Genomic DNA, 18,165 nt, shown 5'->3' with positions numbered 1-18,165 from the left:
TTTTGACTCGTTAGGGTTTGAGAGGGAAAATAGAAGAAGATAACGAGGAAAGAGAAAATTTGGGTTTCTCATATGGGTTGTACCCGGAACCAATGGTATTTGAGTCAATAAAAGAGAGTTATATATGTCAATTTTATATAAAAGGTAATAAAGTCAATTCACAATTGTTATGGTGTCTTTATCTATTTTATAAAGAGTTAATTTCACCGACACTTCCTCAGGTTTGATCAAAAATTATCCTCAAACATCTTTCGAAAATAACTATCATTTAGGTTCATGTTCACTTTTCCGTCACAGTTTCCGTTAAAAATATATAAAAGACAATTTTGCCCTTAAAGACCCTTTGACTTGATCAAAAGTGCTCTCTAACCTAAAAATTAAATAAAAAGACTACAATACCTTTAAATACACTACAAATTTACAATTATAGATATAATTATATCCGCGGTCCCTATGTCTTTTAATTGAATTAACAGATCAAAGTGGATGAGTGCCTGGATAGGAGATAAAACCCAACAAAGCCCTTACTCTCAATGTTAAAATATCCGGTTACCCTATGCTTCCCGAATCACAACCTTTAGGTTTGATATATAGGATTTATTATCAAACAATTAAAACAAATCTTAATGTTAAGGTAATTCAAAAAGATATGAAAGGTCACACTTTATTGATTCAAAGTAGCACTTCTGATGCTAATATACAAATAAAGAAAACAATTGCCTGGAATGACATTTCGTTACCTAACGAATGGATTCTCCAGAATGAGAATCATACATACATATATATATATATCATACATATAAATATATAGTAATTTCATCAAGTCAAAAAGAAAACCTGAGCTCAAGTTCAACCCAGTTAGTGGAATTGGGTGGAATTCACTGTAACAGTTATGATAACAGATGGTGGCTTGTGTCCGGGATTGACGATATCAATGTTACATTCTTCAATATCGACCCATCACCCACGAGTTTATTAAAGACTCCCGAGTTCGAAACCGAGTTCTTTCGTTTGTGTTAAGTCATGACTCGAACTATCTCCGTTAGCATTGCGTTCGATAATCGTCGTACTCCCTGAGTTCCGCCCACTATGATTGCCGGGTTAACCAGTTCTTGATTGTGGGATCGAGTCTTCATTGAGTTATTTATTCCATGCATATTATAAGTAGTCTCGGACACTGTTGACAAATACACTGACTCGAGACTCCGATTCCTGACTCGGTCGAGTGGGTCATCGAGTACTAACATTTCTTTCACCTCCACCAAAATCACGTGCTTGAAATTTTTACGAGCTCGACCCAATAGCATGGGATAACAAGCCCATCTTCTCAAACTCAGTGGCACATGGTCTAGAAACCCAGCCAGCGAGTTCTCCAGGTCGAGCTTGTCGAACTCAAAACCCACCACCGAGCCATAACTCAACTGAGCCAATTTCGGCTCACTTTCTTCGCTGAAATTGCTTCGATTTCTTCGACCCCATGGATATCCTAGCATTAATCTGGTATTTTTACAATTCCAACGCAAGGCGCTCGATCTGATGCTTGAACCTCTTCCCTAGTTCGTTAATCAACTAAGTAGTTTAGGCTTTGATTTAGACCCTCTCGGCGAAATATATATATATATATATATATATATATATATGTCCGTGCATATATTATATATATATATATATATAATTTGTAAATTTATAATAATTTGAGGGATGTTTTAGTATTTTAATATAATTATTTATGTTAAATAGTTGTTTTGACAAAATTAAAGGGTGTTTAAGTCATTTTACGTAATGTCATAATTGTTTAACTAACTGTTGGGTTGGGGTATAAGTGAAAAATGGAACGACTGGTTGTTGTTTTTAAAAAAATATTTGAAGTTGATAATTGACCAAATCTATAAAAATCTTAGTAAAATTAATCTTTTATAAAATTTGAGTCGAACTGGTATGTGACTGATCTTGCGCAGCGTCATTGTACTTTACCCAAAATTAACCTGTTGAGAAAATTAACGTCTTTGCGGATACGCCGTGAAGGTATCACGTCTCTCTTCGACCAACCGCTATCCTCTAGTAGCTTCATTTTTCTCGTATTGGTTTAAAATTCCTACAGTAATTGCTTTTACCTCTGCTTATTAGATTTCAATTTGTTGAGAAAAATTAGGGTTTCCACTGCGAGCGCTCTGCAAAGGCGAAGCCAGGTGCGCTACTTCCTTCTGTTCGTCATATATATATATATACATGCACTGATACACACACACACACACATACATACATACACATATATATTTATTTACTGTTGTACTGTAAAAGGTTGCTTCAATTGTATAGTTTTATCTGATGATTCTGATAGAGCCCTAAAATAATGTTTTAGGAGCTTACGATGAAAAACTATATATGACAATATATTTCAAACATCTGTCGAGTTTTTCCAATATTTTGAATTAATATTAACATGGCTATTCTTATGTTCGAGTTAATTTTTGTGTGAGAAGAGTCGTGACCAAGTGTTAGATTTTGTGCGAGAATTCGTTAGGGTCGAAGATTTAACTCTAATTAGAAAGTGGGACTTGATCTGAAACTGAATTTGGTTAGCTAGGTGGGACTAGTTGCTGTATTGTAAAATTGAGGTGGATTATGAACGTGATTGATGATTAGAACAATGGTTGGAGACTGACCCATAAAAACGGTGGCTCTTGTAATTTTTCTGAACTTGAAATGGTTTGCTAAGCCACAATTTAACTGGTTGGCATATAGGAAGATTGCTGATTTTTTATATTTGATATTTGATATTATATATATATATCAATCACTATGGTCTTAGACCCTGGTGCCAAAATTGAGTTGAAAAGTGAAAATGGTTGATATGGTGAAGTAAATTTGAAGTTTTGAACAGCATCGTCTGGGTTTCTTTATAGTTTCTTGCTAGAACTCATAGTTCATTTTTGAATGCATGATAGAGCCTTACCTCCTCGCTGATAAACATGGTCCGATTTTGGTCTCTGTACTAAGCACAACATTAAGATATCCTGTAAGGTGACAGTCATTTACTCTTTCAGGAACTTAATTACAGCGAGGGGTATTATCTTCCCACAGCCATTCCTTGTTCAAATCCTTCCCCCATCCCCAAGATGGTCAAAACTCCAAAATTCTCTTCCGAGTCTAATGCTTGAGCAATGGTTGTTTACAAAGTCAACAAAGTTTTTCCCATGAATATTTGGAGCTAAGTAAGCCAGCCTTTTAATTATTTAAAATACCACAAGTAAAGTGGAAATTGTTGATGCAACTCAAAAAAAAATTTAATTTTTTTTTTTTTTTCTTTATGCACACTATCAAAATCCATTTTCTGACCAAAAACCACCAAAAGGTGGCGGACATACCTTTTGATCTGATGACTTACCATTGCTTTGCTTTGCCTCAAGGTTAAAGGGGTTTTTGATTTTATCCTTGTTTGGGTTTCTGTGCATATTAGATATATCATATGTCTAATGTAAAATGAGAATCTTGTGGGGTGTCCAAACCATCAGCATTGAACTATCAAGTATCTATAGAATCATACTGTACTTCTTTAGTTGAGCATTGACAATCCAGTTTCATTATGTTCCCTCTGTCAATCATAAAGAATCATCCTCTCTTTTCAAGTTCTGAGGTGTCTAGGTATCATCTTTAGTGCTAATAGGATACCTTCAGAGTAGAGACCTACTGGTTGGCAATTGGTATGGCAACCCTTCTGATGCGCTTTTAATGTTCCAAACTCATGTCATGAAAATGTGTTTCCCATTGGTGCAAGCAGAACAGAAGTCGTGGTGAAGGACACGACACCAGAACTGACTTTTTTCTTACTCTCTTGAACATAAGTTGTCTGACCTAGTTTTGCGATATTGTGTTTCACTGTAGCCATGTCAAGTGGTTTAACTTCATTGTATATAGGTCTATTGTTGGAAACATCATAAAAAGATAGCAGTGGCTGGTAATCCTATTCATCATTTACAATTCAAGCTTAGGGAGGTTAAGAAAGCTATTAAAGTTTGAAATAAGGAGAAAGGGCATGTTTCTGTTCCAACGAAGCTTGCTAGATTGGATCTTCAACATTTGTAGATGGAATTGTTAAAAGGCCAAGGTTACCCCACTCACTGTGACACAATGCCCTAAAAGAAATGAAGCCAGTGAGTTAATATAGAATGTGAAATTTTAGTAAACTTTTGTTTTTGATGTCTGTCTTTTCACCTTTTGTTGTTCTTATGGGGTAATGTTGGGTTTGCTAATTATTAAAAATAGCCTGGTAATGGATTTTCTAAACTTTATACTACTATGTTCTTTGTTCTTTTTATTTTTGTCAGTATTGGTCAGTCTTATTATGCACATTGTGCAACCAATGATGAGTATAGTAACTTAGCATATTGTCGCGCCCTGCAGTTGGGCCAGGTCCGTGACACTATGCTTTCAAATCTTTCAAATTCTTTTACATTTTGCATTTGCTTTATCAAAATTTTAATTTTGTTAGAACCTTTATGTTGGCAATTAAGAATGGGTGAAAGTTAGCTTATATGGTGAAAAATCAGAAAATTTCTGCTGATTTGATACTATGACAGACGGTGCAATTTTGCCTAGATCTCCTAGGCAGGACTTATATGTGCTATCGTATGTCATTGCCAGGGGTTAACTTTGTCCTATATTACACTTCTATGGCCATGGCTGAGGGAGATGACCCGATGGAAGGATCTGTTTCCTCTCCTGTTCTCGGTTCTGTGGAGTCCAAGCAGAGTGGAGATGTGCTGTCCCCAGAAGATGTAGCCTGGGCAGACTCCTGCCTTATCAAAGATCCTGAAATATCACACAGTAACTGGAATTCTCTTGCAGATGCTTTACTGGAAACTCTCAGTTCCCTACCTGATTCAGTTGCCTTTTCTGGAGTTGAAATAGATGCTTTTCCTGCACAAACCGACATGGAAATTCTTTCCATGAATGAAGAGGCAGAATCTTCACAGTATCTAGAAAGAAATGTCTCTGATATTGTTCCCATCAATGAAGAAGAAGAAAGCAACAAGGATCACATAATGCACGAGAAGACTGATGCATTGAGTGAGAGAACAGATTTGGTGAATAGTTTTCTGCCGACATACAATGAGGACCTGAATTTCTTTGAGAATACCGATTATGAGGTGGCTTTGGATTTCCAGGTATCTGAGATGGAGTCAGTTACTGATATTGTTCCTATCAATGAAGTAGAAAAAAGCAACAATGATCACATAATCCATGAGAAGATTGATGCATTAAGGGAAAGAACTAATTTGGTGAATGCTTTTCTGCCGAGATACAACGAGGACCTGAAAAAAACTGAAATTACCGATGATGGGGTGGATTTTGTTTTCCGGTTATCTGAGAAGGAGCCATCAACTGATGATATCTTTAGGGTCTGGGACCTGGACTTTCCAGATGAGGAAGATGAATTTATAAAAGAGCTGAACAAAGCCCTTGCAGGAATCCCCTTGCAACCAACACTTTCAACTTTTGATGATTCTGGGGCGAAAGAGGAGTCACTTGATGATCTCATTTCTGGCATTGCTGAACTGTCTTTGAAAAATTCTGGTTGAAAATTGTTTAGTCTTAGAACCATATATAGTGCATGTCTGGCTAGCTTGGCTGCTTAGTTATCTTACATGTGCCATTTCAAGTATCATCTGGCCTTCTATTTAGAAAAATTGAATCTTCTATGAATAGAAATTTAATCTAGGCTAACTTGGGCATGCCCAACTGTGGGTCGTATTGATCAAAATGGAAGATTTAATGTACATTTGTGATATAAAGGGCTATACAGTGCACGAGATCAATGCGAGATCGTTAGATATACGGTTGTGCTTGATGTGTTGACCAAATTCTCTCTTTCACGGTGCACCGTCCGAGTGTGGCACTAGCAATTGACTAACAGATCCAGGTGAATCCACAAATGGGCTCTAACATGACACAATCATGGAGAATCTAAACCACATGCTAGGGTTTTTTACACCAGTCATTCAAACACCATACCCACTTGCCATGGAATGATGACAGTGAAGTAGCTGACTTGGCAAGCTGTTCACCGTTGACATGAATATAACAATTACATCAAACCCTATGATTAAAACTCAGCCATTAATCAATAGGAAGTAGAAAACAAAGAAGAGAAATCACACTTCACAGCCTCAACTTACTTCAAATGATACATTTGTCTATCTGTTCCTCCAAACATAAGAAAAGAAAAGAAAAGAAAAAATATATATATATATATATATTAAATTCTTAATTTTTACAAGGTGGGCGTAATTCCATCCACTTCTGCCACATGCGAAGTAGACAAATTATCATCCACGTGGCGAGCCAGGATTGGTCGATGCATGACAGCCTCAAATGAGACATCCTTGGGTTCACTAGACAAATATAAATAGAGGGAGTGAGAGAACATGCATGTGTGGTAAAGAGACGCAGATAGCTTTGTGAGAGGAGATAAGATTGCATAGAAGCTTAGGCAATTTTGCTATCTGCGTATTATAGATTTAGAGGTCACAAAGACTCACAACACACAACCCTCTTGAGTTGAGCATTAACTACATACAATGGCCTCAGCATCTCTCCTTAACTCATCTCCAGTTCTTGACAAGTCCGAATGGGTGAAGGGCCAGACCCTCCGCCAAACCCCAGTTTCAGTTGTCCGCTGCCTCCCCACCGCCCCATCGGCTCTCACCGTCCGAGCTAGTTATGCTGATGAGCTTATCAAGACAGCGGTATGTTATATATACACTTCATATACACTCTTTATGTATATATAAAAAATAAAAGAGCTGTGTTAAAGCACTGAACTTAGCATTCCCGTAACAAAATTAGAAGTTAGTATACGTGAATTGTTACTTTTTTGCCTTTGGCTATCTTTGTGTATAACACGCTAAACATCAATAGAGTCTTGTTTGGTTACCCTTTAGATGTTTAAAGCTGAAATTTTCATGATTTATCTAGTAAGCTTAATTTTATAGTGTTAAATCAGTTATTACTTGATGAAAATTTCATAAAAGGGGTTGAATTTCAAGTTAATAGTTAGATTTGGAATGCATTAAAATGAATGGTGATTTTTAAGCTTTATAATTACAATTTAAAATCATTAGTATTTACAATCAACATTCTCATTAACTTGGGAGTTTATTACATAGATATATGGTTTGTGGTGCTTACTTAATTGTGTGGGTATACACAGAAAACAGTTGTTGTTTAAGAAATTAGAAAAAAACTCTGAAGTACATGTTATACTAAGTCTGTACTTGTGTGTATACACAGAAAATAGTTGCATCACCGGGGCGTGGTATTTTGGCCATGGATGAGTCTAACGCTACCTGTGGAAAGCGTCTGGCCTCAATTGGGCTGGAGAACACAGAGGCGAACCGCCAAGCTTACCGGACCCTCCTCGTGTCAGTTCCCGGCCTTGGCCAATACATCTCTGGTGCTATCCTCTTTGAGGAGACACTCTACCAATCCACCACTGAGGGCAAGAAGATGGTTGATGTCCTAAAAGAGCAAAACATTGTCCCTGGTATCAAAGTCGACAAGGTTAGCCACTGTCTAAACTAAACACACACACAATTAATGTACAATTTAAATATGTGACTGTATATGCATATGGATAATGAATTTTAGGGCTAATAATTGTCTACCAAGAAGGCTAGTCGAGAGTTTCTTATTCATTTTTGATCTTATCCCATGAATCTAATGGACAAGAAATTCTCGACTAGACTATTAGGTCTGAATAGCATTGTCCAATACAGATATATTTGTTTTTTTGTATTGTGGGGGAATAAGACTAACATGTACGCTGGACAATAAGCACAACAGGGTTTGGTGCCTTTGGCTGGTTCCAACGATGAGTCATGGTGCCAAGGTCTTGATGGCCTTGCTTCCCGCACTGCTGCCTACTACCAACAGGGAGCTCGTTTCGCCAAATGGTATATATACATACATACATATATTATCACATATTTGACATATATAATAACAACTCATATATGTCAATTCTTACAAGTAAATAACATATTTACACCATATGTGATCAATTTCCAGGCGTACTGTTGTGAGCATTCCCAATGGCCCCTCTGCCTTGGCTGTGAAAGAAGCCGCTTGGGGTCTTGCCCGCTATGCCGCCATCTCTCAGGTAAGAAAACAAGTATAAGAACTTTGTTAACTGGCACACGACTGTTAAGTTTTAAGCGCTGAATAAGATTATCAAACAGGGTTGAAGAAAAACACACAAAAAAGGTGTTATCATTAGGAACCTTGGAGTAATCTGTGATTGAGAAAAATTTGCTAATTGACTTTGCAGGACAATGGGTTGGTCCCAATTGTGGAGCCAGAGATCTTGCTTGATGGTGAGCATGGAATCGACAGGACTTTTGAGGTGGCTCAGAAGGTCTGGGCTGAGGTTTTCTTCTACCTCGCTGAGAACAACGTCATGTTTGAAGGGATCCTCCTCAAGCCCAGCATGGTCACACCTGGAGCTGAATGCAAGGAGAGGGCTACCCCTGAAAAGGTTGCTGACTACACTCTCAAGCTCCTCCAAAGGAGAATCCCCCCTGCAGTTCCCGGAATCATGGCAAGTTTCACTAACTCCCTAAACACACACACACACACACACAAAATATACCAATTATACTAAATTATATACTAATGTCTTCACAATGTTGGTTTTGAGCAGTTCTTGTCTGGTGGGCAATCTGAAGTTGAGGCAACCCTGAACTTGAACGCGATGAACCAATCTCCCCACCCGTGGCATGTGTCGTTCTCTTATGCTAGAGCTCTCCAGAACACCTGCCTGAAGACGTGGGGAGGGCGTCCGGAGAGCGTGAAGGATGCTCAGGAGGCTTTGCTCATCCGGGCCAAGGCCAACTCTCTTGCTCAGCTCGGCAAGTACACCGGTGAGGGAGAATCTGAAGAAGCCAAGAAAGGAATGTTCGTCAAGGGCTACGTGTACTAAGCTGTTTCTCCAAGTCTATAGGTGAAGAAGAAGACGATGAAGAAGAAGAAGAAGCCACAGGGATGAAATTCTCTCTCCCAGTGTGTTGGTTATAGCCATGGAGACTATTTTTGTTCATTACATGTGTACTTTTAGCCATTTAATAATCTACCTGCTGATGAGACTGTTAGTGTGATTAACGCATTGTATACTAAAACAGTTCGAAGTTGGAGTTTGAACTTCTTCAAATATTCATGTGGTTTTAACAGCACAATTTCATTCATGGTTAATCCTTCGTGAAATGGTAAAAAAAAAAAATTGTGCTGATAAGCATAAAAATACTGTTGAAGGTTATATCTTTATCCACAATGTCCCTCCCTGCATCATCGCTCAACAATTAGTCACATTGATAATGGCCTTTTTTTTTTTTTTTCTCATAAGCACTTGAAAACTTCATCGTCAACTTAATAAATGATCTGCAGAAAATCCTTTTGGGTTGTATAGTTGATCAATCGAATTTGAAAGCAGTGTTTTAACAAGTTGTGAGGGTATTCCTTTCTGTTGACTTACAGTAGTCTCACCTACGGCCATTAACTCAGATGGTATGATCTCTCCTCTCATAAGGGAGGCTGAGTGTTTGAACACCGCTCGAGACAATATATTGCGTGTGTATATACAAAAACGAATGTCCTGCCGGTCTAGTTATAGTGCTCATGATTTCTCTACAATCTCTTGGATTTGAATGGAAAAGTTTTCATTTTTCGTTCAGTCTTTTGGATTTGAGATGGAAATGTTCTCTTTTTTGGTTCAATAATTCGAGTGCCATGCTAACAAAAAAGTTGGTATTTAGTCATGACAATCGCGATAAATTCATTACTTGGTAGATACATTGCATCCTGTGTAAGACGCAAACAATTACTACATGAATGGCTGCTTTGCTTTCAAAAATAATACAAAAGCAATATCGGCGTCGCAGTAATAGTCCCCTCGAGGTCCACATCTCTATGCATCCTTGAAAAAGAATGACAGTTTAGGTATCGATACGAAGCACCTATGGTAAAAGTTTGGACCACAAAATGTAAGAAATTATATTAATCTTTGATAACAAGTAAAATCACTGAAAGATGATCTATTTATCATCTTATGCGATTCACAAACAAATATAAAAAAACCTGAAAAAAGTGGGCAGTCAACCATTACAAATTCAGAACTTCAAAAAATAATTATTGCCACAGGCAAAGGAAATGAGTAAATGTGCAAGAGACAAAGGAAGAATGAGAAAGCCATAGCCACTGCAACATTACTGGGAATGCGAGAAAATGTGAGTGAAAAAAAGACTAATTGAAACAAAATTCTAAGCCCCCATGCTAGTTTCGTGCCTCTTCGTCACCTGAAATCTCTCTCCAAATCACCCGAGTCTATTTCTTCGTCACTAATATATGCTTTAATTATTCACTAAACATTGAGTATTAATCTATGTACAACTACTCCTGCTTCATGTCATTCAGGACATGGATGCTTTGTACCCAAGATGAATAGTTGCTAATTTTTGGGTGGTAATATTCATAAGTAAAGTTAAATTATAGATTCATTTACTTTTCTTAACTTAAACTGGATATGTCACCTCATTACATAATTTCTCAGTTCAACTACACAAACATTGAAATTTTCCAAAAAACAAAGCAAAAAGAATCTGAAGTTATGCAACGGGTACCACTAACAATTACAATTCTAATTCGTTCCGAGAACAATACGAAGTTTAGTTGATAAAAATACAAATTCTCGTCATCTAACCCAATCGGAAGAGCAGAGACCCTTGTTCAGTCAACAAGCATGAAAGAAACTTTTCCACAAGATCTGCAGCCACAGAGTGAAGAGAAGAAATATTTTCAGATTATTTTTATACTAGCACTTGGTTAAAATGTCCGTCCCATAAAATCAACCATACAAAGTTTTCTAGGGAAAGGGAAACAATTGCCAGACAGCTTATGCAGGATAAACAAACTAATTGAACAGCATCATAGCTCTAATTTTTTTTCTTTTGGGTCTATTCTTAAACTAATTTACAAAGCATAAGTCAAAATCTGGATTTATATACATCAAAAACCTCTGTCACAACAGCAGCAAGGCATGGATATCAAAAAGAAGGCATCAGCAAACTAGAACATCAAAGGCAATCATAAGAACAAAACATTTTTTATTTGTGTATATCTCATTTATATACATGCTGAAAAAGTAATTTCATGGCTAGCCAACAACATTACGTGTATGTGCAGATTCTGTTTTATTTTGTTAGTAGGAAAGCAAGAAACAAAATGGATAATCACCAACTCTTTTTCCTTTTGTTCCATTTCTTCACACCTTTTGAGAGGGAGAGCAAAAAAGGGAGGGGGGAGCTGCCTGAAGGGATCTCATTGTCCTCCCATATCTTTTCTTTTCTCTCCCATAGAGATTCCCAAACAAGAGATAGTTATTTCCCTTCCCCACTTATATTCTCTATTTCCTTCCAATTTTTTCCTCCTAAACATGATTTATGATAAATTTGAATAATTCAGAGATACGTGTATACTCAAGCACATACTATTGACCATCTTAATAATCAATATTTTAAAATATATATATAATCTCTATTAAATAATAATGTTTTGAGAAACCACATTTCCTTCATGGTGAATAACCTTGTGTTCCATCATTATGCTTAAATTCGTATGCTCTTTTTTTTTTTTTTTTGATGACGTGAGAACCCCTGCAACTACCCTTTATTCATTATATATCCTTGTGCCAACTTGGATAACACAAACTGCTAACTTTAGAAACATCTCCAACACTTCTATCAATGACTTTGCTGTTAAGCAGTCACTTAACAATACAACATGAAGCAATGCATATAATTTAAAGGAAGCACCTTTACTTGCATTCACATTTATAATGTACAGCGGGATTATGGAAATATGGATGATGTGAAAATATTAAACTCAAATTGTTCAGGAGTAACAATAATGTTTCCAGAAATTAATAAGACCATAAGAAGCCCTTTATAAAACAAGAAATGAGAAAAATAAAAGCTAAGTGAACCAGCAGTAGCGATGTAGAATGTACCTTAATTACTTTTCAAAATCTCTTTCTAGAGATCTAACGGGAACCACGCTTGCAGATTCATAATTAGTCCCGCTCAGAACATCCATTCCATGTTCCTTAATACAACAGCAGGCACAATTCTTATCGAGTTACTTAACTGTGACATCATAACTATAGTTCTCAATTTGTAAATAGAACTCCGATATAAGGGTAAAAATTACAAAATAGAACCCTACTTAAGAAATAGATACATAGTTGGAGACTAAAAAAAGCCTACCTGGTGATTTGAAGACTGCCCATGTATACGTTGGGGCCTGGAATTAAGATCAATCATATTATTGCCCATCTTGCCACAACCATCAGTATTGGTGTGCGGCACTGGAACAGATGTCCTGTGATTTTGCGGTCTCTCTCTTGTTGTAGTCTTAGATGGCTGATTTTGTTCTCTCCTTATTTCACCTGGAACAACAGGTTGCGAACCTACCTCATCAAAAAGGCCAATTTTATCCCCTGGAAACTACCGAACACAAAGAGGGAGAAAATTTTAGGTGGTCATTTGTATAACAGATAAATAAACCTGAACTAGAGCTCTCTAGTGCTAAATTACAGACCTCAATTCTTTGCCTCAGAAGGAGATATCTTCCATGTGTTCTTTTACCTCCAACATGTACAATCATATCGCATTGCAGGCAAAGGGAACTCCCATCGATCTCACAGTAAAAGAAAGCTGCATACACGAATTCAAGGGGAGAAGAAAATTTCATACCTCGGTAATGAATCTACTGAAGTACAAGAAGAAAACCAAGCGAAAGTAAAATGAAAAAGGGAGAGAAACAAAAATAATGCATACCAGGTGCATTTTCACATATATCACAACGGGGGACCTCACTAGGGTCAGCAAGCCCAACCCGTACATGCCGACTAGCAAGCTTGTTACACATGTGGACCTGCCACGCCAATTTACAAAATGCCAAGGAAAACAGCAATAAACGTTTTAATACGATGCAAAAACAACAACTGATTATTAGTGTAAATCACAAGGGCACTGCATCTTATGAAATATTTAATTAAACAAATAACAAAATGTGACCATGTGGATTTGAGTCCGAAAGCAGTAACATTGTGCAAAATAATGTCGAAAGGGTTAGCTTAATCTCCAGTCTTTTCCTCTCAACACCTTGTGCAGGTCAGACCAACACATCGGAATTGCCTTCCCTTCATAGGAATTAACTCGGCACTAGTTCATACGCATAATACAGATTTATGCTCAACATAACTGGCAATATATATGCCTTATTCAACCGAATTCCCAATCTAAAAATCACAAAGAGTGGCCAAACTTCCTAGTTATTAGCTCTCAATTCGATACGTTCATTTAGTCATCCTTCACCCAAAAATACTCCAACCTAATTCAGGAGCAGCCCCATGTACATCTCATTCTTTACCACAAAAAAATTGGTATCATAAGCTTTCTCATTTGGAAATGAACAACTCACATTTCAACTCATTCCCAGATTTTGTATAGCACTTATTGACTATTTAATCAATTCTAATTTATCCAGCATTAATGAAAACAAATAAATAAATAAATAAACCAAAAAACACTTTTGATATACAATTACAGATTAACAATAACCAGATCCATTCTAATAATTAATTGTCAATAATAAAGATTCAAGAAACCTACAAAATAGACTTCCGAACATATATATATATATATATATATATAATAGAACAAGAGCATAGATACACGTGTGTGTATATATAATACATGTATATATGCATATGCATGTGTTTATATATGAAAGAATTGAATGGATGATATGGATACCTTTTCGTCGCAAGGACGGCAAAGAGCAGCCTCGTCTGCGGCGCAGAAAAGGATCGCAGCGGCACTCTCACAAACGTCGCAAAGTGTTCGCATAATTCCTTCTTTTCTATCTTCTCATTTTCGACTCTTCAACAAGCCCATCCTTCACCGTCCGATGAAGAAGATTCAAAAATCAGAAGGTATTATCGGTTTAGAGAGAGAAAGAGAGTAGAGAGGGAAATAGTTGGGGCTTGAGGTTTTCTTATAAATGGCGACGAAGAGTAGTGAAGAAAGGCCCTATGAGAAAGCTGGAGAAAGAAAGGAAAGCTTGCTCGCTGGTGCACATTAACTTATAATTCAACGGGCATTTTGGTAATTGAAGGTTAATTTTTGTTTTTTCTATTTGGGACATCATTGAAGTTTGTTTAATAAACTGTTTAGTGCGTGAAAAGAAATAAAAAATTGACAACCTGTTTGGTAGGAGCGAGACAGAAGGAAGTTGGAGGAGAAAGGAAAATGGATAATGATGAATACTCCTATATTGCTTTGTTTGGAAGGAAGAAAGGGGAGGAAGTGAAAGGGAGGAGGAGAATCACTTAGTTTTGGAATTTTCATAATTTTATAATAAAAGTGGGAAGTAAAAAGTTTTATCCTTTGTAAAAATTTATTATCAATGATAAAATGTTCAAATCACACTAATTTCTTCCTTCATTATTTATTTATTTTTCATTTATACTCGACAAAAGAAATAAGATGCTTTTCTTTTCTTTCTTTTTGGGTAAGCAAAATTCAAGTTCCAAAATAAAACATCCATAATAGGAATTGTAGAATTTTTTGTGAAATGTTGGTTGATTCTAATATTGAGCTAGGGCTAGGGTTTTGTATGTACGAACCGGAGGTACGATAACAAATGATACATGACATAAAGTTTTCTTATAATACCATTTTCTTCGTTCAAATAGTGGGAGATGGTGACATTAAGTATAGATGGGCCATGGGGGACTTTGAACACCAAATCATGCAAAGGTGTTAGGGGTTGTTTGGGGGAACCTCCTTTAATTTCTTGAATTTATGCAAAAGCAGACATGAGATACTAATTTATGGTGTTTATTTGTTATTTCTATGAACTTTTTCATGATCTTTACTTTAATTCCATATGAATGGAGTTTAAATAAATTAAGTTTCAATCTCTTAAAATTTTCTTTTACTTCTATTTTATTTTACATTGCACGCATAATATAAGATACAATTCAACTACGAATGAAAGTAGAATCTCTCCGAGCCTCTTTTTTGTTTTTTAGTAAGCAAACAAGGTAAAACACAATCCTCACAATTAAATTGCATGGTAAACTTAGCTATACAAATGTAAGAAACATTTATGATTTTTTTTTTTTTTAAATGTTGGGAATTTAGTTTGAGATAGTGAAAAGTGCTAAAAATGGAGAATAATTCAAATTTGTAAAAGTTGCAAGAAAATAAAATTTTATTTATCCAAAAAAAAAGTGTTTCTTGATATCCACAAGAAAAAGTGTAAATGTTTAACATGCATCACTTTTTAATGTCAAATATTTCGTAATTTTTATTTTCTAAATGATATTGAGTTTTGAATCATTTTTATTTTCTATATAAAAGAAACATTAACCTTAAAAGATTGTTCGTTGAATAAGAACAAATTAGACAAATAATTGCAAATAATTTTTGTTTTTTGGAATTTACTTTACTGAAATCAAACATATGAAAAAAATAGTAATTCATTCACTTCCAAATCTCATGTTAGGAACTTTCCTTTTTTTTTTTTTTTGGTCAATTTGTTGCACGAGGCAACGAGGGGAATAGAGAAGTGACCACGTGAGATGTGAGAAAACAGCGGAAAATAATGGGGTCCACAGAGATTCGAGAAGGTTTGATGGCTTGGCTTTTGTGAAATGGGCCCACAAACAAAGACCAGAATAAAGAAGCCAACTTTAGGCGGAGTATTCTATCAAGTCTTGTACAAGTGCGACCGCACATTCACAGCCACAAGCTTTCAGAGAGGTACATTGTGAGAGATCCATTGTCCATTCTCACCCACCAATCACACATCTGTGCTGTCCCACCCATGTTTTTTCTATTTTTTTTCTTTTCTTCCCTCTTTATCCAAACAGTCATGATGCTTTTTTTTTTTTTTTTTTTTTTTTTTTTTTTTTTTTTTTTTTTTTTCATGGAATTAAGAAATAATTTGGTTTGTTTTGCTTATAATTGAAGTGACTCTAGTTATCATTAAGAAACAAAAATTATTTGATTTTCTTAAATTAATTTGATATAAGTAATACGTTGATACACAGATCTGATTGGAATAATAGGAACTTCAAATAAAAGTAGAAATCGACTCAAAATCATTCAAAAAAAAATTCATTCAACTTTCAATTATACCACTAAAGATTTGAATTCTTGATTGAAAGGAGCGGATATGCAATTTGAACTAAGTTAGAGTTTTTTTATCTTTTCAATAGATAAATTATTCATTTATCTTATTTGGAATTGAAATTTCAGCCTTCTATTTTCAACAGGAGATATTGCTTATATTAAGATATTGCTCAGTAAAATTAAAAATTAATTATTGAAAATTTTAAGATTTACAATCTAAAAGAGTATTAATTTTAAGAACTAATCATATATTGAAATTTGTTAATTCTTTTGTTTGAGTTTAATTATTTGTCTAAAATCTTTCCCGCCTAAAATTTTCTCTTATTCTACCTGCCACTTGTTTTAAGTGGTATCCTTTGTGAGTAGGGATGGCAATTTTCTTTGATTTGGCGGGTTTCCATCCCGCCCTTACCCCTAATGGAGTGAATTTAGTGGCCACTAAATGAGTTTGGGATAAATATGATAAAATAATTGAAAAATCGAAGCAGGTTTAGGGTAGGGGCGGATTTAGTGATGACCCCTCCTCAATTATATATGTACATTTTTTTTTTTAACTACATAATAAAGGTTGCATAATCCCGTCTGCCCTTGTCGCACCCCGTAATTAAACGGAATATATGGGGCGGAGTCGGTATTTTGTTTACTAAGGACAGAGATAATATAACAATTACAAATCCGTTCCGAAATAGAAGCTAAGTTGGTATGATAAATTTTTTAATAAAGTGGAATAGAATTTAGCCAACTCCACCCATTGCCATCCCTATTTGTGGGCTATCAAATAACATTAAATTCTTTTTTAATATTTTGTTAGTTAAATCTTATTGGAATTGATGTATTTGTTAGTCTAATATTCAATTTTCAGATTCAGGTTTTTTTTTTTCACCCTCTTCTTCACTCTAACCCTTTGTTTTTTATTATGAAAAAAAAAATTTAATTCTACTAAACCACAAGCCTAGTGGTAATTCTGATTAATAACTAATTAGTTGGAGGAACAAAATAATCTTCAGATTGTTGAAACGGATTCAAATGGCCTCGATCCAGCCAATTAGTAAAAGGCCCATCTAATACGGACCGAATTTTATCGTTTGTGGCGTGAAAAATGGGCTGTTCTGAATTTATCCTTTTATATATAAGTGAATTTTAGCATTTCCTTGTTTGTAAGTTATATACTTAATTGGGCCTTGGTAACCCAAATTCAACTAGATTGATTCATTTCATGTTTTTAAATTATATACTTAATTGGGCCTCTTGGACTGAAAAAACAATTGGGCCTCGGTAACCCAAGTTCAACCAGATTGAGATCTACCTCTAACACTGCCATGACTAAAAACTTATACAAGTAATGCATTACATCGTGTTGTAACACTCATTAAATCGATAATTTAACATTTTTACATAATTATTCACTATCGATTTAAATCTATTGTGTTATTAATTTAAACGAATTGAAAGATATTGAATTTAAAATTGAACGAAAGACGTTAAATGTATTGTGTTATTAATTTAAACGCATTGAGAAATATTGAATTTAAAATGGGACGACGATTCCCTTTTATAGATGGTCTCTCCCTGTCTTTGAATTGTCTTGCGCCTCTAACATGAGCTCATATGATATTTTCCTAAAACAATAACTCTGTTTTCGTAATTAGTGTATGTAGAGAGAACAACTAAAAATACACGTCTGAACTCCCACATTAATTACATAAATGATTAGTCTCTCATTCAAATTTGCATTCATATGGTTGGTGTTTTATATATTTCAACTAATGATACTTAAATTCATAACCTCTAATAATTGAACGTTTTGAGGAACGACATTGCTTTCACATTACTTAATAGCTCGTACTTCAAAAAAAATCGATTCAATAGATATTAGAATTAGGAATATATATTAGAAAAAATTACATCAATT

General features: G+C 35.4%; 3 protein-coding genes across 6 annotated transcripts; 2 read left to right on the top strand and 1 right to left on the bottom strand.

The window, feature by feature from the left end:
* The first annotated feature begins 1,928 nt into the window (after window positions 1–1,928).
* LOC132293941 (uncharacterized) lies at window positions 1,929–6,528 on the top strand. Of its 3 annotated transcripts, none has more exons than XM_059791617.1 (3): window positions 1,929–2,025; window positions 2,128–2,189; window positions 4,645–6,528. In XM_059791617.1, exon 3 carries the CDS (start codon window positions 4,674–4,676, stop codon window positions 5,580–5,582), a length of 909 nt encoding a protein of 302 aa, XP_059647600.1. In that variant the 5' UTR covers window positions 1,929–2,025; window positions 2,128–2,189; window positions 4,645–4,673; the 3' UTR covers window positions 5,583–6,528. The 3 variants fall into 3 exon arrangements, with proteins under 3 accessions (XP_059647600.1, XP_059647601.1, XP_059647599.1); XM_059791618.1 differs by having other exon boundaries at window positions 1,933–2,025; window positions 2,153–2,189; XM_059791616.1 differs by lacking the exon at window positions 1,929–2,025 and having other exon boundaries at window positions 2,038–2,189.
* On the top strand, window positions 6,439–9,210 carry LOC132293940 (fructose-bisphosphate aldolase 1, chloroplastic). Its single transcript, XM_059791615.1, has 6 exons — window positions 6,439–6,749; window positions 7,294–7,563; window positions 7,846–7,955; window positions 8,071–8,161; window positions 8,330–8,599; window positions 8,702–9,210. The coding sequence occupies exons 1-6, from the start codon at window positions 6,582–6,584 to the stop codon at window positions 8,978–8,980; spliced, it is 1,188 nt and encodes a 395-aa protein (XP_059647598.1). The 5' UTR covers window positions 6,439–6,581; the 3' UTR covers window positions 8,981–9,210.
* A 1,319-nt stretch (window positions 9,211–10,529) lies between these two features.
* On the bottom strand, window positions 10,530–14,279 carry LOC132293942 (B-box zinc finger protein 19). 2 transcript variants are annotated; one of them, XM_059791620.1, is made up of 6 exons: window positions 13,869–14,279; window positions 12,888–12,984; window positions 12,649–12,764; window positions 12,315–12,554; window positions 12,059–12,194; window positions 10,530–10,816 (listed from the first exon to the last, which is right to left on the bottom strand). In XM_059791620.1, exons 1-5 carry the CDS (start codon window positions 13,959–13,961, stop codon window positions 12,132–12,134), a joined length of 609 nt encoding a protein of 202 aa, XP_059647603.1. In that variant the 5' UTR covers window positions 13,962–14,279; the 3' UTR covers window positions 10,530–10,816; window positions 12,059–12,131. The 2 variants fall into 2 exon arrangements, with proteins under 2 accessions (XP_059647603.1, XP_059647602.1); XM_059791619.1 differs by having other exon boundaries at window positions 12,059–12,153; window positions 13,869–14,258.
* Window positions 14,280–18,165: the final 3,886 nt, after the last annotated feature.

This window comes from Cornus florida, unplaced genomic scaffold (genome assembly GCF_030987335.1).
Source record: "Cornus florida cultivar Cherokee Brave unplaced genomic scaffold, ASM3098733v1 CherokeeBrave_3.0.0_Hap2_Chr02, whole genome shotgun sequence".
NCBI classification, from domain to species: Eukaryota; Viridiplantae; Streptophyta; class Magnoliopsida; order Cornales; family Cornaceae; genus Cornus; species Cornus florida.
The sequence above is the reverse complement of the archived record's forward strand: the minus strand, read 5'-3'. Positions and strand labels throughout refer to the sequence as shown.

Bases quoted from the DNA above. Each gene is read 5' to 3' on its own strand.
- LOC132293940 (XM_059791615.1), top strand. From the start codon at position 6,582: ATGGCCTCAGCATCTCTCCTTAACTCATCTCCAGTTCTTGACAAGTCC. The intron at 8,162-8,329 runs GTAAGAAAACAA...TTGACTTTGCAG, and splicing joins GCTATGCCGCCATCTCTCAG to GACAATGGGTTGGTCCCAAT. The intron at 8,600-8,701 runs GCAAGTTTCACT...GGTTTTGAGCAG, and splicing joins CTGCAGTTCCCGGAATCATG to TTCTTGTCTGGTGGGCAATC.
- LOC132293942 (XM_059791619.1), bottom strand. From the start codon at position 13,961: ATGCGAACACTTTGCGACGTTTGTGAGAGTGCCGCTGCGATCCTTTTC. The intron at 12,985-13,868 runs GTATCCATATCA...TTGGCGTGGCAG, and splicing joins GCCGTCCTTGCGACGAAAAG to GTCCACATGTGTAACAAGCT. The intron at 12,765-12,887 runs GTATGCATTATT...TCGTGTATGCAG, and splicing joins TATATGTGAAAATGCACCTG to CTTTCTTTTACTGTGAGATC.
- LOC132293941 (XM_059791617.1), top strand. From the start codon at position 4,674: ATGGCCATGGCTGAGGGAGATGACCCGATGGAAGGATCTGTTTCCTCT.